Raw genomic sequence first — 22,389 nt, forward strand, 5'->3', positions numbered from 1 at the left:
ACTCAGCCATGGCAGATAGAGTGTCTACTTAATTGGTATTGGAGAAGCATCTAATCTGTAATAGATGAAATCCCTCCTTAGACTGTAAACCATGAAAGAAAGAATCAAGTCTTCTTTTTTTTTTTTTTACTAACCATCATGTCTCCAGTGCTTTAGCACAATGCATAGTACATAATAGGGACTCAGTCAATATTTATTGAATGAATGTTACCGTACAACATTATGCACTTTGTCTGGAGAGAAGCAGTCCTTAAAATTTTATTTGTGGCAAGAGAAGACCTATGAAGGAGCCAATCATCATTCTGGATTTTGTATCTTCCACTTTTCTGCTTCTGTTATTCTGTTGTGTGTTGGAATGGGGAGCCTAGGAAAAGGGAAAGTATCTGGCTGCAGAGATTGTCGAGGTGACCCAATGAAAGCCCCCTGATCAAACAAGAGAGACCTCAGACCGCAGCTGCTTGCTGGTATTCAGTGGCAGAATTAATTACCTATTTTTATTCTCTGACCACATTCCAACAAACTGTCTCAGCAGATGGAGCAGAGGTTAAGAATTGAAAGGGTTATCCTTTGGGTGGAGAGTTGAAATTGTTAAGATACGCAACCTCTGACTTCTCAGATTTCGAGAAGGTGATATAGGGGGGATGCCTCGTCTGGTATTTCTGACCAGCACTGCTGTGGGTTGATTTTGTGACCCACACCCATGTGCTCTGTGAGATAACCACCCTTTTCACCCTACCCTTACTTTACTATTAGTAATCACAACCATTCTATCCAGACAAGAAAGGCAGCTGCTCGTGGCCTCCTCCAGTTCTCCCTGTTAGGCAGCAAGAAGAGGCCATCTTCACGTTCATCAAGTCTGACTACTGTGATGGAGGCATCTGTACACACACCAGCCACACGGGAGAACCAGGGCCGCTACCTCATAGTAATGTCATATGGCTTTCACTTGATAGTTTTGCCCAGAGGTACCAAAAGGAAGAAAGAAGGAGTGACTTTTATAAGTGTTTTTCATCTGAAAGCCATTCTGCCTGTCAACCTGTCTTAGGATGCTTTTTACCTTTCTGATTTTTTTTTGTGTAATTACAGCTTTGGCTTTACAGATAAAGTAATAAAGAAGAGCCAGTGTCCCATCGGCATCTTTGGTAATGGTTTCAAGTCAGGTTCCATGCGGCTAGGAAAGGACGCTCTTGTCTTCACCAAGAATGGGGGTACGCTCACTGTTGGACTCCTATCACAGACCTATCTGGAATGTGTCCAGGCCCAGGCAGTTATTGTACCAATTGTTCCATTCAACCAGCAAAACAATATCCTTTCTGAAAATGGAGAATGTCCGTTCAGAATGAGTCTGATCTGCCTATTACAATAGAAATCTCTTGTCTTCAGCTCAAATCCAGCTATCAAAAGTTTTCATATTTAAAGAGATATTCAAGTGTCCTAAATTTAACTGGAATTTCACCCTATGAAATACTTTTGGAAGTAAAAGAACTGTTGATAGAAGCTTAGAAATGTTTTTTATTGTATTGAAACTTCCATTGTTTTTGAGATACATAGTATTTGTCAGCTTATCTGAGAGCAGAATGGGTCATTTCCCTATACACCTAAGACAAGCTGTTATTTCTATGAGAATGACAGGTTGTCTAGACCCAAGCAACACTGCAGTAAAGTTTGAACTCATTGCTTCCTGAGTCTAAAGATTCAGCCTTTGATCTGTTTCTTAAACAGCTTTGGTTCACAGTGTATTTTCAAAGCGGTAGTCTGCAAGGGTGACTAATTTGAGTGTCTCTGTGACCTTTCTCCATTTTCCCCCTTCCCTTTTTTCTGTAGCAATAATGCTCATGCTTCCAACTGTATGACTATATTTTGTCCCAACATGCAACCCAGATGTCCCAAATTGATCGTATCCTTTTAAGATACTCATTTTTCTTTGACTGTATTTGGTCTTACAAAAAATGATCATCACTGAGGACTCCTTGCCCAGCCTAGAAGCCATCTTGAACTATTCCATTTTCAACAGTGAAAATGACTTGCTGTCCCAGTTTGACGCCATCCCAGGCAAAAAAGGCACTCGGGTTCTCATCTGGAACATCCGCAGGTATTGTATCTTAGGGGTGATAGACTCAAGTAAGCAAAGGTAGTAGGATGAAGGACACTTGACAAACCCCTCTCTAGAGAAGCAGAGTAGATAAATTTGGATGCATATTTGGATCTCATTGCACATCTTTCCTTCACTTTCATTGAACCACAGTTCCTGTTTGAGAAAGTGGTTCTTAACTGGTGAGATGTGGAGCTTGATAAAGTGGAGATCCACATATTCTGAGGCTATTGCCAGAAATAACCAAGACAGTTCAACATTATTATAAGATCTTCAGAATACATTATGAATTTCTTAGATTCATGGACATTGTTTTGAGATAGAATAATGATAGTTATTTTATGCATTTGACAATGAAAATGAAGTATGAGAAAGAGAAATAACAAAGCACAACATGATCTTTGAAAATAAGGACCTCTTATTTCTGCCTTCAGAGCAGCTGGCTTAGAAGTATGAAAATCTTTGAAGCAGATAAATTTGAACTATAATAATGATACTGGCTTCACATCATATGTTTAGAGCTAATAAAACCATCTGGAAATACTTTAGGATATGTCATCATTTGTTTAATTTGTCATGTCTGGTAGAATACATTTAACAGTGTCCACAAAAGTCTACAAACCTTATATATAAGATAGAAGGGATACTGGTATCTTTAACAGAACAGGGTATCAGATGTATTCATTCTTTTTCTCCTTAGGTCAAGTATTTTGCCTCATTTCTTAGCTGGTAAAACTGTATAAAGTATGCTGGTATTTTATAAAGAGTACTTTCAATTAAAAATAAAATAAGGAGATTTTTAAAAATATATATATACATTGGTAATTTAGATCTTCCTGTGTCCTACTGGGAAAAATCTCAAGTAAATTTAATTTATATTATAAAGGATCATTTTCCTGAGGTGTTTCCAATGATTTAAACACATTAAGAAGACTTTTTTCTTTGTACATTGTTTCTCAGTTACATGGTATTAGGTGTTATGTGAATAAAAGATTCCATGGTCAATAACTGGGGGAGGGATCCCTGGGTGGCGCAGCGGTTTGGCGCCTGCCTTTGGCCCAGGGCGCGATCCTGGAGACCCGGGATCGAATCCCACGTCGGGCTCCCTGCATGGAGCCTGCTTCTCCCTCTGCCTGTGTCTCTGCCTCTCTCTCTCTCTCTGTGACTATCATAAATTAAAAAAAAAAAAAATTAAAAAAAAAAAATAACTGGGGGAAAAGCTGTCTGAAACAAAGTTTACCATGTTGCTTTTTTGCAGGATTTCTCAGAGGCTTTCTTATGCTAATGTTATTTCAGTTGGCCTTGAAAATGTGTAAGAGAGCTATATAGTATGTGGTTTTCCCAATTTAAAAAAAAAAAAAGCAGTTTCTCCAGACCTGTTTTCCTTGAATGGTGAATGGTTGGGTGCAAGGAGGGCAGGGAACCTCCTTAGAGAATGTGTGCAAGTGGAGTGAGGTAGCAAGAATCAGGAACATCCTGGAAAATTCAGAATGTACTATTATAGTGAGGTGGGCGTTTTTTACATTTTCAACACAGCACCTCTGAGCTAATAGAGGCTGAAGTATGAGAGGAGGTATCACTAGAGCTTGAGGTGGCCCTGAGGGCCAAGAATTGTTTCTCAATTTTATTCAGTCATACAACCCTTATTACTTACTTCTCTTTTTAAAAAAAGATTTTATTTATTTATTCATGGAAGACACACTGAGAGAGGCAAAGATACAGGCAGAGGAAGAAGGCTCCTCTCTGTGGGGAGCCCAATGCAGGAATCGATCCCAGGACCCCAGTATCAGGCCCTGAGCCGAAGGCAGATGCTCAACCACTGAGCCACCCAGGTGTCCCTACTTATTTCGTATTTAGGGGAACTACTGTTCCACAGAACAAACTTTGGGAACGGCTGTTCTGATATATATGTTTTCTCTGTAGCTCATCTCTTGTTTTGGGTTTTTTTCCAGGAACAAAGATGGGTCTTGCCTTTTCACCCTGGCAGTTGTTAGCAATATAGTCCAGGGTCTCAGAATGGATCAAAGCTAAGTAGCCCAAAAGGATTATGAGAAGAAGAAAGATCCTTGTGAAAGGAATATGAGCACTATTATATTTAAATGATAATTCCATAAATGATATTTCAGAGGACTAGCAGATACATGCTGTTTCTATGGCAACCTTTTTTTCCTTCCTCAAAGAAATAGGATTAGATCTAGGGAATCTTGGTATTTCATGAGTCCTTATACTATTGCTGAAATCAGAAGTAGGTTTTGATTCATTCTTCTATTTATTCAGTTAGAGTGGATGATGTTGAATGACCTACCCAGCAGTACCCAGAAAGTTTGGATCTATTTTAAGATCCCAGTCTGAGAGTAGCTGACATCCATTTGATTTATCAAATCAGACATTTCCACTTTCCCTTTTTTTGTCTTTTGTACTTGGCTCACCACTTCTATGAAACAGTCGATTTGTTTAGACTAGGAATACCTCTAAGTATTGTGTGATCTTCAAACCAAGTAATTTATAGCTCCTTTGTACTGATAGGGAAAGAAATATGTGTCTGAGTTTTGGCTTATATTGTTTCTTCTCTCTTGGGTTCCTGATGCATTTTTGTCCTTTGGAATCAGTATTTGTTAGATTGGTACTTGTCTCTTTTACCCAGAAATAAAGATGGAAAATCTGAGTTGGACTTTGATACAGATCAATATGACATCCTGGTATCAGACTTTGGCACAGAAGAAAAAGAGACTGCTGATGTTACCTGTGAGCTGCCAGAAACAGAGTATTCTTTACGGGTGAGTAAGAGTGGTTTTTCTTCAACAACGAGAGGTAAGATCTCTTGTAACATGAAAATATTTCAGAACAAGATCTCAGTTATATAAAGATGACAAACTTTTAGCCCTGTGCTAGGATTCCTTTTCACTGTCTCCTCTATAGCTAATACTGTCAGTAGCACTTTTGTGCAGTAGTTGAGATAACAAGGTAGAGAAACTAAGCCACATCTTTACCCAGAATAGATCTCAGTCACTAGCAGTGTTTATGAGGATGTTAGTAGAATTGGTGATGTCATATAATAATTTTCCCTTTGCTGTTCCATAGGCATTTTGTGGTATTCTGTATATGAAGCCACGAATGAAAATTTTTCTGCGTCAAAAGAAGGTGACTACTCAGATGATTGCCAAGAGCCTGGCTAATGTAGGATATGATTTATATAAACCTACTTTTACTGTATCCTTACAACTACATGAAATTGGACCTCTTCATTTCAGGATTAGATTTCCACGTTGAAATAAAAAAAACAAAAATGATTTTTTTTCCCAATTGAAAAATGTGTGTTGAAAAAAAAAAAAGAAAAAAGAAAAATGTGTGTTGTAATACAAATCTTATAACAGTATATTCTTTTTTTTTTAGAGAGAGAGAGCAAGAACAGGGAGGAGGGGCAGAGGGAGAGGGAGAGAGAGAATCTCAAGCAGGCTCCATGTGGAGCCCAATGTGGGGCTCAATCTTACATCCCCAAGATCATAACCTGAGCTGAAATCAAGAGTTGGATGCTTAACTAACTGAGCCACCCAGGTACCCATAGTATATTCTTTAAGAAGGTGTTTCTTTTTTTTTTTTTGAAAGTATTTCTTAAATGCCAATAGATATATTAGTTTTATCAGAAACCATCTGGAAATTATTAAAATCATACAGCATCCTGAGATTTTGGAGATTCTGGGTTAGAAGATTCTGAAATCTCTTTTTCTAATAGGAATAATTTATTTTTAAATCTTCAGCTAATTCTACTGAGTAGCCAGGTTTGAGACTCTCTGCCATAAGGAGTGATCCATGCTGTATGGTTTGCACTTGAATTTTGTTATATGTTACATTGAAATAATCAAATATTAACTAGAACATGTTAATCTTTTGGGCATAGTATGATCTTTGTTGTTACAAGTCTAGACTTATATTGATGGAAGTTAGGAGAGTGAAAATTAAAGGTTGATTTCCTAGGGTGAGGTAAATCCTCAACAGGTTTGACATGGATTTCCTGATACTTGTCATAATGGGAGCCACTCAAAGAAGTAATACTGATTTTCACTTCTACCCCCTATTACCCTGGGAATGGATTTCAGATTCTTGAGAAAAATCTTAAGATGAACTATGGAAATTAGGTCCAACTCTGTTGATGGCTTTTGGGGCAAAAATAAAGTCTTTGGAAGGGGAGAACTCCTAAGCAGTCATGAAGAATTGCTCTCATAATTTATTTTCTAGTAACTAAGCACAGCTCTTGGCCCAAGAAACATGTTCCCACCCGATTTGCTTTACCTAGTTTGCTTTGTCTTTCTTATGTGACCAAAAATTAGAAATTGTTATTCCCTTTCTTAAAAGCTGTGTAAGTCCTTACTCATAAGTCAAGTGATTTTCTCCTTTTTTGGGGATCACATACCTTCTCTACTACAAAAGCTTTTGAAAAAGAAAAAAGCCCTGAACAAGGCCATCTTAGCAAACCCAGAACTAGTGTTGTTATATTTTGTAGGTACATTAGCTGTAATTCGCTGTATGTAGGCTAGGATCTTAATGTCCTAGGTTTAACAGAGCCAGTTGTAAAGAAGTACTTTCCAACCACTATTTCAGGGGATGCCACATTTCTGTCTCCAGCTTCTTTCTTTTGTGGGTTTCTGTCAGAGCAATTCCTGTGCACTGCTGAAAAATACAATTCTCCTGAAGATCTAATTGGTTTTATTAAGTGATCTGTGAAGAGGGCAGCATCCCATTTAGCAATTAAGAGATGGTCCCAGGAGCTATACAAAGTGGAAGGTATTATAGGATGGAGCAAAAAGTTGTTAGCAAAAGAAAAGAAAGGATTATTTTAGGCCAGGTCAGCTTCTTTTTGTGGGAGAAGGGAAAAGCAGGGTTTTTATCATGTACATAGTGTTGAGCAGGAAATTTCAGATGGACTCTTGAAAGGTCATACTCCTGGGATTGTTTAGAGCCAGAACTAAGTCCTGATTTGTTTACTTGGGGGGCAAATGATTCCAATTTGGGCTTTTTTTCAATGTATTTATATAAGAGAGTGAGCACATGTACATGTGTGGGGGGAGAGGGAGAGAGAGAATCTCAAGCAGACTCCCTGCTGAGCCGGAAGCCCCCCGCCTGGCTTAGTGTCATGACCCATGAGATTGTGACCTGGGCCGAAATCACAAGTTAGAGGCTTAACAGACTGAGCCACCCAGGTGCCCATTTTTTCTTTTTTCTTTTTTTTTTAAAGATTTTATTTATTCATGAGAGACACAGACAGAGAGACAGAGACATAAGCAGAGGGAGAAACAGGCTCCCTGGGAGGGGGGAGCCTGATGCGGGACTCGATCCCAGGACCCTGGAATCATGACCTGAGACAAAGCAACCACTCAGCCACCTAGGTGCCACCCCCCACAGTTTTTCTTTTTTTAACAGCAATGCATGTGACATATACTTCAGCCTAATTTCCCATTAAACTAGTTATCTTCCCCTGTTAGAATTTGGGCTAAATGAATTCACTATAGGCATGAATGACATGAAACTTCTGATAAAATTTACCCCAACATCAAAGAGAGACAAGATCACTGATGTAGACTTAATTATTCCTCAGTTATCAAAGGCCTCTTTTCTCTTCTTGTCCTTCCTTCTTATACTAGTTTGGGAAACCTCCTACCCCAGTGCACTGCCACCCCATGATTTAGAATTTTAAAAGCATGCAACACAAGAATTTGACATATCTCTAAAAAATGTTAAATTTGATAGTATAGAGTTTGAGTTTGTTTTGGGGAGTTTGTCCTGTTTTGCTTTTTCATGGGAATAGTCTTACCTGAGATTTGATTGGAACTTCTCGAGCCCAGAACGTAATTTCTGAGCCAAACTTTACTCTGTCGTGTAGCCCCCTGTATGATGTCTTTGTATCATACCTGACCTATTTGTTAACTGGATTCAATGCAAGTGACTAATATTACATAGAGAGGGCAATGGAGATCGTTTTTGGAATCAGTAACAAATTTCAGCTCATTTGGACCTGAAGATTTCTTAGTATTTGTTTTAATAGAAATTTCAGTTTCTCTGTCTCCCCCTTTGTCTTTCTCACTCTCTTATCTTGGTTTTTGAATCAAATAGAACCTGCTAAAAACATATCATTGTTCATCTTTTACGTATAATATTTAATTCACTTTATTTCATGTCTCCAAGCTTGTTCACTTCTTTCCATGAAACATATTACAACAGGACTATTCATTGTCCTTTACCCTTAAAAAGTGACTTTATTCTTCTTTATTCTCGCTTTTGCTTTCATTGTGTTTTGCATGATTAGCAGGACTTACCTTATTGCTTATACAGTTGACTCTTGAACAATACAAGGGTTAGGGACACCTACTCCCTTGCACAGTCACAAATCTGAGTATAACTTTGGACTCCCCAGAATCCTAACTACTAATAGCATACTCTTGTTAGGAGGCTTTACTAATAACATGAACAATTAACATATGTTCTGTATGGTAGTATAAACTGCATCCTTACAATAATACCTAACTTTTTCTTTTTTTTGCGGGGGGCACTTCTGGGCTGCACAGTGTATTTGTGAGTCTTCAAAAATTGGCACAAATCTCCAAGAATTTTTCCAGTGTATTTATTGAAAAAAAATCTATGCACAAGTAGATCTGTGCAGTGCAAATCCATACTGTTCAAGCATCACCTGTAATTGTGTGGATTTGTATTGTACTAGCTACCACTCTTATCTTACCTAGCAGCAAATTGAGCAACTCGCACAGGTTAAGAAATGTTTTGTGATTGTTTATGAATTTTTGAACCACTGATGATATTTTGGTGTATTTCCTATACTCTTTTCTATGCATGTATTCCTATATACATATTTTTAGATAATACTTATCATTATATTCTGAACATTTCCTAATGTCCCTAAATATTTTTCAGGGACATAATTTTCAAAGGCATGTAATAGACCATGTAAATATACTAACATTTATTTAGACATCCCCTTATTGTCAGACATTTAAATTATTTGTTTTTCTGTCATTCTAGCTAATTGACCAATCTCTATAACTCATAAGCCTTTATGAACTTTCCTATTTCTCTAGGATAAATTCCTGGAAGGAGAATTACTTGGTCACAGATTAAGAATATTTTTAAAGTTATTGCTACAGATTTTGTAAATGTCCCCTGGAAGGGTTATACCAACTTAAATCCAATGGTATATGATGTTTTTTTTTTTTTTTTTTTTCTCTAACAGTGCAAAATATTGTTTGCTAAATCCCATGGTGTTTGATTCCTTAATGATTTTCCTCTCAGAATAAGCAAGTGAAAATAACTTTTGGGTTCTCTTGCAAGAATTATAACCAGTTTGGAGTCATGATGTATCATAACAACCGACTCATAAAGTCTTTTGAGAAGGTGGGATGCCAGGTGAAGGTGAGTGGTTAATGTTTCTTTGTCATAGAAGGCTGAAAAGAGAAAGAAGAGGATTTGAAATTTGCAAAGGGGATAGACTCATTAATTGCTTTTACTCCCACCTTATGATGGTTGTTAAATCTGATCCTGGAACTCTGTGTTATCAGTGAGCTGTCTTTTGTTGGAAAGCTCTTTCTACTTCTCATTCTTCACCGGTGTTAATTAATCCAGGAGCTTTACTGAATGCATTTTCCAGGTAGCTGTTGAGAAGAGAGAGTATTAGAACACCAGTAACTTTGCCATGTGTATTGGTTTATTAGTGTTTAAGATAGCTCTTTCTACTTTCTTGGAGAGACAATAAGGCACAGTAGAAGCAGAATGAAATTTAGTGGTTGATGACCACTAAATTTGACCCGGATTTGAATTCTGCCTTTTCCACTTAAAATCTGAGGAACTTTAACTAAATTTTTACATTTCTCTAAGGCTCATCTTTCCTTCCCTGTAAAATAAAAGCAACAGAAATGATTTTATCTGCTCTGCCTACCCTACAGCTTACCAGGCTGAGAAGCTTAAATGGGATAAATAATGAATATACTATACAAATTGAACTGTACAAATACTACCATCATCTTCAGTGTTTTAATGGCATGTTCAAGTTGTCAGATCCACAAATATCCTATTCATTCCCATTTTATAGATAAGATTGCTAAAGCATGAAAGATGGTAAACCGCTTTGCGTTACACAGTAGGACAAAGTTATAGAAGATCTAGGATAGCTAATTTACAGCCTATGCTGCTTTTCATTGTTATATCATCTTTATATGTACAACACATATATGAATGCCATCCTAATTACACCTTGACTTTTTAAATCCCAAAGTATTTTATATCAGCTTGTCATTAATAACCACTGCTAGTCTGACTCCCCCCCTTTTTTTTTAAAGATTTTATTTATTCATGAGAGACATAGAGAGAGAGAAAGAGAGAGAGGCAGAGACACCAGCAGAGGGAGAAGCAGGCTGCATGCAGGGAGCCTGATGTGGGACTCAATCCCAGGACTCCAGGATCATGCCCTGGGCCAAAAGCAGACACTAAACTGTTGAGCCACAGAAGCGTCCCCTGACTCCCTTTTGTAATTGTTTGGTAGCCTAAATATATAAAAATTACTTATTTTTGTAGAGTGTGATGTTTACATATTATCCTTAAAATTGCTTTTCTGATGAAGGTTGGTTTCTATTCCATAGAAAAGTAGTATGTAGCCTTGTTTGTCTTTGTTTTTTTTTTTTTAGCATTGTCATTCTTTGTTCAAAGGAAATCTTACAGCAATCCCATAATATAAAACAGATGAAGGTGGAAGTAGTGTGCATGAAGTAGAGATGGCTATTAATCCCTGGAAAATCCTAGAGAATCTATGGATCATAGTTTGAAAATTTCTGCCTTAGAATTGGTCAGAGGTTCCAGTCCAGTGGAATACTTGTGGTCTGTTCAAGTTCATCCTGGGTATTTCTCTAGATGTTGCTGTACTTTCCTTGCCTTTGAATGTTATGTAACCTTTCTATTACTGCTTAAAATCAAAAGGAAATGCTTCCAGATGGTCAACAGTAATGTAAGTGTTGAACTTAATATTTTTTTTCAAAGCCAACTCATGGAGAAGGTGTGGGAGTAATTGGAGTCATCGAGTGCAATTTCTTAAAACCTGCATATAACAAACAAGACTTTGAATACACCAAGGAGTACCGGTGAGTCACTCCCAACCTGAGGTGTTTCTGATAGTCTATTCAGATCTGATTCTATCCTCTGCAGTTTCTCAAATCATCACTAAAAGCCAGCCAGATGAGCTGAGAATTCCTTTAAACCACTCTTCCAAGATGAGAGATAAAATTACTTGATTTTTCAATGAAAGCTTATTGATACATTATATAGAGAGAGCCCAGTTGAGATAAAATTTACCTTTAAAAAGTATGGAAAGAGCATGGCAGTCACTTCATAAGATACTTCTGGTAAAACAAAGAGTTGGGATTGATCTTAATGAAAAGGGATGAAAGGATCTGCAGGCATCAAATATGTTAGGGGAAAAGAAGCCACAGTTTGAAGTTTGTTCCAAAAGAATTTCTTGAAGCCGGTGAACAGATTGAGAGGAAAGCAGCAGGAGAGATGTGTGTGTTTTCATGGAAGCATCTAGATTTCATAAGTGAGACAAAAAATGAAAAAGGAACTTGACACTGAGGCTGAAACAGCAAGGATATTTTTAGGAGACAAAAAAAGGAGTCAATGAAGCCAAGATAACAACAATTTGTTGTAAAACTTTTAGCGAGGGATGGATTATTCATTCCTTCTTAAGTATATCTCCTATGTGCTAGCTACTAGGGACAGAAGAATGAAAGATAAGAATCCTTGATGCCTGTGAACAAACTAGATGAGATGTATGCAAAGAAGAAACAAATACCCATAAAATAGTTGCTTCAATGGAGGATACATGCAAAATGGGAAGAGCCTTCAAATATGCCTAAAGGGTCAAACAAAGCTTCACAGAGCAGATCCTACTTGAGCTTAATCTTGAAGGAGAAATTGGAGTTTGCTAGGTAGACAGATAGGGAAAAGACATTCTAAGCAGAGGAAAGTCTAGGCAGGAGAGGGTAGGCGGTGCTCTAGTAGTAAGGAGAAAGAAGGTATGAGGACATTTGGTGTCCTTTTCCCTAAAACCTCATAGCAAATTTTAAAGGGGGGGCAGGAAGCCTTCCCCAAATTTATTTTGGTTTGTACCCAAAAAATGTAATAGAATTAGTTAAATCTTACACCGTAATTTATCAGGAGCCATAGGAATTTTCGGTTTACTGCTTGAAAAAGAGACAGCTGTTTGGGTGGCAACCCTAAATTAATTTCAGGGCAATGGGTTCTTGATTCCTCAGGCCACCCAGTGGGTGTGGTAACCACCTGCCCTCAGTTTAAGGAATATGGCCTTTTAAATGAGTCTGGCCCATAATAGAGATCTTCCACTAGGACCTGACTCTTAAGAGTGAAAGTTTAGAAATGACATCAGTTGGACAAGTTTCAGAGCCAAGTCATTCTTTTTCTCTTGAGTGAAAGGAACAGTGAATTTCTGGTGAAAATGAAATAGTTAAGATTTGTGAAGTCCAAATATTAGATATTAAACAGTACTTAACATCTTTCTTATATCATCTTTGTTACCCCCCCCCCACATCTACCTTTTAAATTTTAGAGGGATTAGACCTTGGCTTGTGATGTTTTGTTTTACTATGATGAGTTTGAGGTGATTGCAGGGCATTTAAATAGAGATATTCCATAGACCGTAGTTTTATCTAGTTAAATATCTAGGACTTTTGCTTAAGTAGCTTAATATCTGCTACACATTTTATTGAAAACAGGAAACTAGTATACTATCCTACATACAGAATCTTTTGAGGATAACAAATTTGTATTACTCTTATCCCAATTCTGGCATCATTATCCTTTTTCACTGTATTTTATATAAATGAAAAGGTGTTTAGTTAAAAAAAAAAACAGAAGACTTTGAGAAGGGGATTAGAGAAGGCTGTCTGCTATCAGAAACTCATCCTAAGAGTATGATAGAAATCAAAACTGCAAATGCTAAAAGAGATACCAGCCATCATAGTACTGGAATGTCTACAAATAAATCATCTGTAATATCACTCTTAATAGTTATGGATATCAGATTTCAGCTGCAACTATCAGGGCTCAAACTGACAACGTTTTTAGAGTGAATTTCAGCTTAAGAAATACCATGAACACACACCCACTGACCACCTCACTGGTGCAATGGCACCGTGGCTGGGCTTTGTGGAGTCTTCCAGAGAAATTCAAGGTATGGATGCTGCCTTTCAGGAGCTTACAGTCTGTTTGTAATGATGAATTGTCATATATGTGAAACAGTTTAGACAGCAATAAAATGGCTGTGTGATCAGTCAAAACCTAAGTGATATGGTACAGGAAAAATGCCCTGATAGAACAGATAGGGAAGGTTTTAAGTGGAAGTTATGACTTGAGATTTGTCTGAAAGGATATAGGACTTAGAAACAGGAGGGAAAGAAATTCCAGGATGGAACTATAGCATGACAAGTAGTGACAGGAACTCAAAATGGTGAGAATATAGGGTGTGGGAAGAGAACACAACTAGAGTGAAGGGAAATAGAGTTGAATAGACAGAATAGGGCCATCTCCTGAAGCAGGAATTGACACACTTTTCCTGTGAAGGGCCAGGAAGTAAATATTTTAGTTTTTGTGGGCCATGTGGTCTGTCACACTACTCAGTTCTACTGTAGTATAAAAGCAGTTTAAAAGCCCTAGAAAATAAGTAAAGGAATGAGCATGTCTGTGTCCAAGACATTTTTCTTTTACAAAAGCAGGCAGTGGCCTGAATTTGGTCCACAGTCTGTAGTTTGCTGACTCCTACCCTAGAGCCACAGTTCCCAGACTGCATGCCAAGCTGCACATAATAAACTCAAACAGAGGGGAGCAATAGGGTATTCTATATTTTTGAGGAAAGTACCGTGACACTCAACTTCTACCTCTAAATAATAGAAATGGTCTTCTCTTCCTGTTCGAGCAAATCACCACAAACTTCGTGGCTTAAGACAATGCTGATTTATTGCCTTAGAGTTCTGTAGGTTAGAAGTCCCAACACAAATAAAATTTGTGTCTAGCCTCACTAGGCTAAAATTAAGGTTAGCAGGGCTACATTCCTCTCTGAGGGCTCCAGGGGGGGAATCCATTTCTAGAAGTTTCCAACTCCTAGAGGCTGCTGGCATTCCTTGTCCTGTGCATGGCCCTCTCTCTCCATCTTCAGAGCCATCAGTGGTGGGTCAAGTCCTTCTCACATCACATCACTCCGATGATCCTACTTCTTTTTTTTTTTATTGGTGTTCAATTTGCCAACATATAGAATAACACCCAGTGCTCATCCCATCAAGTGCCCCCCTCAATGCCCGTCACCCAGACACCCCCACCCTCCACCCACTTCCCCTTCCACCACCCCTACCTAGTTCGTTTCCCAGAGTTAGGAGTCTCTCATGTTCTGTCTCCCTTTCTGATATTTCCCACTCATTTTTTTCTCCTTTCCCCTTTATTCACTTTCACTATTTTTATATTTCCCAAATGAATGAGACCATATAATGTTTGTCCTTCTCTGATTGACTTATTTCATTCAGCATAATACCCTCCAGTTCCATCCACGTCAAAGCAAATGGTGGGTATTTGTTGTTTCTAATGGCTGAGTAATATTCCATTGTATACATAAACCACACCTTCTTTATCCATTCATCTTTTGATGGACACCGAGGCTCCTTCCACAGTTGGGCTATCGTGGACATTGCTGCTAGAAACATCGGGGTGCAGGTGTCCCGGCGTTTCATTGCATCTGTATCTTTGGGGTAAATCCCCAGCAATGCAATTGCTGGGTCGTAGGGCAGATCTATTTTTAACTCTTTGAGGAACCTCCTCGCAGTTTTCCAGAGTGGCTGAACCAGTTCACATTCCCACCCACAGTGCGGGAGGGTTCCCCTTTCTCCACATCTTCTCCAACATTTGTGGTTTCTTGCCTTGTTAATTTTCCCCATTCTCACTGGTGTGAGGTGGTATCTCATTGTGGTTTTGATTTGTATTTCCCGGGTGGCAAGTGATGCAGAGCATTTTCTCAGGTGCTTGTTGGCCATGTCTATGTCTTCCTCTGTGAGATTTCTGTTCATGTCTTTTGCCCATTTCATGATTGGATTGTTTGTTTCTTTGGTGTTGAGTTTAATAAGTTCTTTATAGATCTTGGATACTAGCCCTTTATCTGATACATCATTTGCAAATATCTTCTCCCATTCTGTAGGTTGTCTTTCAGTTTTGTTGACTGTTTCTTTTGCTTTGCAAAAGCTTCTTATCTTGATGAAGTCCCAATAGTTCATTTTTGCTTTTGTTTCTCTTGCCTTCATGGATGTATCTTGCAAGAAGTTACTGTGGCCAAGTTCAAAAAGGGTGTTGCCTGTGTTCTCCTCTAGGATTTTGTGGAATCTTGTCTCACTTTAAGATCTTTCATCCATTTTGAGTTTATCTTTGTGTATGGTGTAAGAGAATGGTCCAGTTTCATTCTTCTGCATGTGGATGTCCAATTTTCCCAGCACTATTTATTGAAGAGACTGTCCTTTTTCCAGTGGATAGTCTTTCCTGCTTTGTCGAATATTAGTTGACCATAAAGTTGAGGGTCCACTTCTGGATTCTCTATTCTGTTCCATTGATCTATGTGCCTGTTTTTGTGCCAGTACCACACTGTCTTGATGACCACAGCTTTGTAGTACACCCTGAAATCTGGCATTGTGATGCCCCCAGCTATGTTTTTTTTTAATATTCCCCTGGCTATTTGGGGGTCTTTTCTGATTCCACACAAATCTTAAGATAATTTGTTCCAACTCTTTGAAGAAAGTCCATGGTATTTTGATAGGGATTGCATGAAACATGTAAATTGCCCTGGGTAACATTGACATTTTCACAATATTAATTCTTCCAATCCATGAGCATGGAATATTTTTCCATCTCTTTGTGTCTTCCTCAATTTCTTTCAGAAGTGTTCTGGAGGTTTTAGGGTATAGATCCTTTACCTCTTTGGTTAGGTTTATTCCTAGGTATCTTATGCTTTTGGATGCGATTGTAAATGGGATTGACCCCTTCATTTCTCTTTCTTCAGTCTCATTGTTAGTGTATAGAAATGCCACTGACTTCGGGGCATTGATTTTGTATCCTGCCACACTGCCAAATTGCTGTATGAGTTCTAGCAATCTTGGGGTGGAGTCTTTTGGGTTTTCTATGTATAGTATCATGTCATCGGCGAAGAGGGAGAGTTTGACTTCTTCTTTGCCAATTTGAATGCCTTTTATTTCTTTTTGTTGCCTAGATTGCTTCTAGTACTATGTTGAATAGCAGTGGTGAGAGTGGACATCCCTGTCTTGTTCCTGATCTTAGGGGAAAGGCTCCCAGTGCTTCCCCATTGAGAATGATATTTGCTGTGGGCTTTTGGTAGATGGCTTTTAAGATGTTGAGGAATGTTCCCTCTATCCCTACACTCTGAAGAGTTTTGACCAGGAATGGATGCTGTCTTTTGTCAAATGCTTTCTCTGCATCTAATGAGAGGATCATATGGTTCTTGTGTTTTCTCTTGCTGATATGATGAATCACATTGATTGTTTTACGAGTGTTGAACCAGGGGATCAAATCCTATTTGGTCATGGTGAATAATCTTCTTAATGTATTGTTGTATCCTATTGGCTAGTATCTTGTTGAGAATTTTTGCATCCATGTTGATCAGGGATATTGGTCTGTAATTCTCCTTTTTGGTGGGGTCTTTGTCTGGTTTTGGAATTAAGGTGATGCTGGCCTTATAGAACGAGTTTGGAAGTATTCCATCTCTTTCTATCTTTCTGAACAGCTTTAGTAGAACAATGACCCTACTTCTGTCATCACATCTCCTTCTCTGATTCTGACTCTTCTGCCTTCACTCTTCTTCTTTTAAGGACCCTTGTGATTACACTGGATAATTCAGCATAATCTCCCCCTCTTAAGGTCCGCTGGTAAGTAAGTAACCTTAATTCCATCTGCAACCTTAATTCTCCTTTGCCATGTAACCTGATACAGTCACAGGCTCGAGGTTTTAGGACATAGAAATCTTTGGAGGACTGGTATTCCACCTGCCACAACCTGCCCCCTGGGCTTCTAGGATCCACTTATATTTCACACACAAAATACATTCACCCCCTCCCAACATCCCCAAATCTCAACTATTACAGCAACTCTAAGTCTTAAGCTCCTGTCTTAATGTCAGCAGTTCAGGATTCCCAAATCTCATTATCTGAACCAGGTGTGGGTCCCATACAACCTGGGGTCAAATTCCTCTCCATTTCACTCTCAAAATAGAATGGTGGGACAGGCTTACCAGGTCAAGATATTCCAGTTCAAACAGGGAGGAAAATGGAAGGAAAACAGAGTCACAGGCCTCAAGCAATTTCAAACTCCAGCCACAGTAATTCCATTAAGTCTCAAGCCCTGCAACTAATGTTCTGGGGCTTGCAGCCTCCTCTGCTGAACTTGAGGCTCTGCCCTCTGGGCTCATCACTGCACCCTCAGAGTCCTCTTTCCTTTTTCAGCAAAAAGGGGTATGCACGGGGTAAGCACGGGGTATGCATCCGTGGCTCTGGATCTTCATCGGCCTGTGTTCTGACTGTAGAGTTGTGGAGGTCCACCAGCCTCCTTCTCATTTTGTACCCTCTCCATCCTTGTCAGCCTAGGGTAGCAATTTTCATGCCAGGACACCATTCTCAGGAATCTTATGGATCTTACATGTATGTCACGGATATTCACTCAGACAAGAAGCTCTTGACAGGTCTTTTCCTAGATAATCCTATTTCTATTCTTGGCTTCTGCTGAAATGGCTGTGGAGATCTGAGTCACATGTTTAATCTTTTCAAAGAGCTTTTTTGTGCGACAGAATACTCTGACCTTTTGATCTGACATATTAGCGAAAGGTTCTCTAACCACAGCCCTGGCTTTTTCTCCAGTGTGCTTTTCTGACCATGAATATCTCCATTTTAGTATCTTTTGCTGTCTGGAGAGAAGCTGAGGACTTACAGAATCATTAAGTCCTGGTCCCTTTTTGTCCAAGAGTTCCCTCTCAACGTCTTTGTCTCCTCCCATATTTTATGTAAGCAGCCTGAAGACACTGGGCCACACTGTCAACAGGTTGCCTGGAAGTCTCCTCGGCTAACAGTCCTGTGGCATCATTGCAAGTTTTGCTTTCCACGGAACTGCAGGACACACTCCTGTTAAGCTCTCTGCCACTATCTAATTGGGATCACCTTCCCTCAAATTTTCCAGTAGCATGTTCCTCATCTTCTCCCAAGCCTTCACCAGCAGCAGCTCCACCATCTGTGGTTCTGCTAACAGTCTGTTCCCAGTAATGTAGGTATTCTCTGAGGAAATCTTTGTTTTCTCCCCCATGGCCCTTTACCTCCTTCTGAGCCCTGACCAGGGGAGGGGGGCCCAACCTCTGTATTTCCACTAACTGTTCAGTCTAGAATCTAGATTACAGTCTCAGCCATTTCTGTCATGGTCCACAGCCCCTGCCCACTGTGCAAATCTAAAGCTACTTCCATATTCATAGGTATTTGTTGTAGCAGCACCACCTTTCTGAGTACCAAGATTTGTTTCATTCCTTTTGACTACATCATACCTTGGCAAACCTGGGTTTTCATTGGTTGCTGTGACAAAAAACTAAGTGATACATGAGAAGCAGGGTTGAATAAGAAATGAGGGGAGCTGTGTCCAATTTCGTTCCAAGGTTTGGGTAGTGGCACCCCGCCCAGCAGGCATACACACACAGCCATCCCATTAGTGATTGTGGCTATTTAAGAATGAAATAAAATCTTTTTTTCAATTGATATGCATTATTTTCTCAAATAGATACTAAATGTTAGCACATAAATACTGATTAAATTGTTTGGACCTAACTTGTCTAGTAACCAGACCTGGTCCATATTGGTTTTGACCTACAGGTAGCATGAAAAACTTGAGACACAAGGGGTGCCATGAACCAAGGAGGTTTAAGAACAACTGTCTTAGAGGAATGTTGGATAGAGTAGCTGATGCCTTAGACAGTGAGAACTTCATTGTGTTTTCTTGACTAGGGGAGTGACTTGAAACAGTTCTATCTTCCGGATATAGTATGTTACAACCATATACTGCTTTATGGTTCTTAAGGTGCTTGGCATGAATTAGGTCAGTTGATAAATCTGGAAATGACGCAGGATGGATTGAAGGAAGGATTAAAGGCTCTTGGAGTAACCTAGGTGTGAGATGAATGTCTGAAACAAGAGCCACGGAAAAGGAAGTAGAGGACAGATGCTGTGAAGAAAAGTTCAAAAGATTTTGGTGGCATGTTAAATAAGGGGTATAAAGGAGAGAAAAGAATCAAAAGATCACTGCAAAGTCTTGAATTTAGTACAGTGGGTTATTGGCAGGATCATTGATAAAGTAATGACTCTACTTTGGACAAAGGAACCATTTCATGGGGTGGCGATTGTGGAAACTAGACTGTAGGAGGTTAAGATGGGAGAATGAAGAGGAAGTAGTAGGTGTAGACCACATAGACCAGGATTGGGGAAGCCAAAGGAAGGAGATTAATAGAACAGTGGAGTCAAACCAGGGTTTTTTGAGAAGAAATGGGATTTCAGAATACATGGCAATGGTTATCTTGGTTGAGGTGGTGGTTATGTGACTGTATACATTTGTCAAAACTGATGGAACTACACACTTAAAAAGATGCATTCTACTCTGTAAATTTTACCTGGATACATGAGAACAGAGCTTTATTTTTCTTTTTAGTTAAGATAAAATTCACATACCATGAATGTCACCATAATTAAGTCTTCACTATAGTGGTTCTTAGTATATTCACAAATTGTACAACCATCACCAGTATCGAACTCCAAAACATCTCCACCATCCCAGAAAGCTATTCCTTGTCCATTAGCAGTCATTCCAATCCCTGGCAACCACATAATCTATTTCCCTTTTTTCCCAGTTTCCTTTTTATCATGGTAAAAATACATGTACCATAAAATTTACCATCCTAACCATCTTTAGGTGTATTGTTAAGTGGCATTAAGGACATTCACACCATCATGCAACCATCACTACCACCCATCTCTAGAACTCTTTTCATCTTGCAAAACTGAAACTCTATATCTGTTAAACAATAATTCCCCATTCCCACTTCTACCAGCCCCTGCCAACCTTCATTCTACTGTCTGTTTCTTAAGATTTTGACTACTCTAAGTACCTCATTTAAGTGAAATCATACAGTAATTTGTCTTTTTGTGATTGACTCATTTCACCTAGCATAGTGTCCTCAAGCTTAATGCATGTTTTATCATGTGCCAGAATTTCCCTCCTTTTTAAAGGCTGTATAATATTCTACCGTGTGTGTATATATCTATATGTGTACACATACACGTGCATGCACAATACAGTTTGCTTATCCATTCATCCATCAACAGACAATTGGGTTGCTTCCACATTCTAGCCCTTGTGACTTATAGTCTATTTTATCTGATACTAGTATAGCCACCATTTCTCTCTTTTGGTTACTATTTACATGGACTATTCTTTCCATCCTTTCTCTCTCAACCTACTTGTGTCTTTTGTGTCTAAAGTTCATCTCCTCTGGGCAGCATATATTTACATCATGGTTTTTGAGTTTCTCTTACTCATTCCACCAAACTCTTTTTTGATTGGAAAGTTTAAGCCATTTACATTTAAAGCACTTAGAGATAAGGAGGGACTTTTGTCATTTTGCTTTGTTTTCTGTATGACTCATAAGATTTTTTGGCCCTAATTTCCTGTATTACTGTCTTCTTTTGTGTTCAGTTGATTTTTTATAGTGACAATTTATTTCTCATTTCTTTTTGTGTATATTTTATAGCAGTTTTCCTGTTTTAAGAGCTGAAATTTGCTAGTTTATCATTTAAGCCTCCTGAAAGTTGCAAGGCATTAGTAGACTCTAAAATTCCAAATAGCTCAGACAATTCTGCCAGTGCAATGACTGTCTAGGTGAAGGGATATAGTCTTGATGCTTCCTACTCCATCTTTCCAGAATCCCATCTAATCTACTTGTTTTATTTTTTTTAAAGATTGTATTTATTTGAGAGAGTGAGTGTGTGCACACATGAGAGAGAGAGGGAGAGGGAGAGAGAAAGCGCACACAAAGCAGGGGGAGGGGCAGAGGCAGAGGGAAAAGTGGGGAGCCTGACATACGAGTGCTGGATCCCAGGACCCTGGGATCATGACCTGAGCTGAAAGCAGATGCTTAGTAGACTGAGCCACCCAGGTGCCCCTAATCTACTTCTTTTGAAAATAATTTTAAAACAGAATTTTAAGAGAAAATTTGGAATAGTTCTTCATCTGTGACTTGAAGGAAAGATACAAACATAGAAGTGTGACCATCAGTAGGTTGGAGGAGAGAGAGTATAGAAGAGCTCTTCTCTGTGTGGTCAGAATCTAACATAATATTAGGTGGAGGTAAGGAAGAATTCCTCTGAAGGAGATAAGAGGTCTACAAAACCCTTGGGGAATGATCCAAGGAGTCCAGAGATTTTTTAAGAACTCTAAATTTGTAGTATTTCAGGTGTCTACAACTCTGCATTAAGGTGTGATCCTAGGTTGTAGAATTAAATAGGGATTAGTCATTAGAAATTGGGAGTTTTTAAAAGTAAAATCCAAAAACAAAAAAAGTGAAATTCAGATTTTGACTTATACACATTACATTGTTTGACCGTAGGTTTACTGTTGTTCACTGGGGAAGAGAGATAAAAGAGAAAGAGCAAGAGCCAGAGCTAGGGTCCAGCCTCCACTAACAGATACATAGCAGAGGGTTGAAGGGGACTTTATAGTCCATCAGTGCCCTGACTGCCATGATCAACATTTGAATGAAGAACTGTGTAGACAGTTATTGTCCATCGGTGCCCTGACTGCCATGATCAACATTTGAATGAAGAACTGTGTAGACAGAGTAGACAGTTTTTACTGTAGACAGTTTTTAAGTTAGTACTGGATGGATTTGTAATAGGTAGGGTGCAGTATTTGATCCCCTGACTTTCAACTTGGTCCTGAATTGTTTACCTGTAGTCTTCTGACAGCCTAAGCAACACCCCATCAACTTCCCAGTATTTGTCTCTGTCCTGCCTCTGCAGTTGAATCTTCTGTCATTGTCTATGATGTTAATTCTGCCACCTCATGATTCTAGAAGTCCTGAAAATTTGAAGAATACAGTACTTTTTGGGACTAGTGACCATTTTGCCTTTGCAACCAAAGTGACCATTCGACATTATGGCTTCATC

The 22,389-nt window shown here is 38.9% G+C and overlaps 1 protein-coding gene across 3 annotated transcripts in view; it reads left to right on the forward strand.

Moving 5' to 3' along the window:
• MORC4 (MORC family CW-type zinc finger 4) overlaps positions 1 to 22,389 on the forward strand; it is a 53,359-nt gene that overhangs the window by 10,969 nt on the left and 20,001 nt on the right. For 2 of the 3 annotated variants that reach the window (XM_077889780.1, XM_077889782.1), the window contains exons 4-9: positions 1,087 to 1,304; positions 1,945 to 2,092; positions 4,737 to 4,869; positions 5,174 to 5,302; positions 9,389 to 9,508; positions 11,126 to 11,226. In XM_077889780.1, coding sequence (XP_077745906.1) covers positions 1,087 to 1,304; positions 1,945 to 2,092; positions 4,737 to 4,869; positions 5,174 to 5,302; positions 9,389 to 9,508; positions 11,126 to 11,226 — 849 coding nt within the window. The remainder of the gene's footprint in view (positions 1 to 1,086; positions 1,305 to 1,944; positions 2,093 to 4,736; positions 4,870 to 5,173; positions 5,303 to 9,388; positions 9,509 to 11,125; positions 11,227 to 22,389) is intronic. The other variant, XM_077889783.1, reaches the window with a different exon arrangement.

Source organism: Canis aureus, chromosome X (genome assembly GCF_053574225.1).
Source record: "Canis aureus isolate CA01 chromosome X, VMU_Caureus_v.1.0, whole genome shotgun sequence".
NCBI classification, from domain to species: domain Eukaryota; kingdom Metazoa; phylum Chordata; class Mammalia; order Carnivora; family Canidae; genus Canis; species Canis aureus.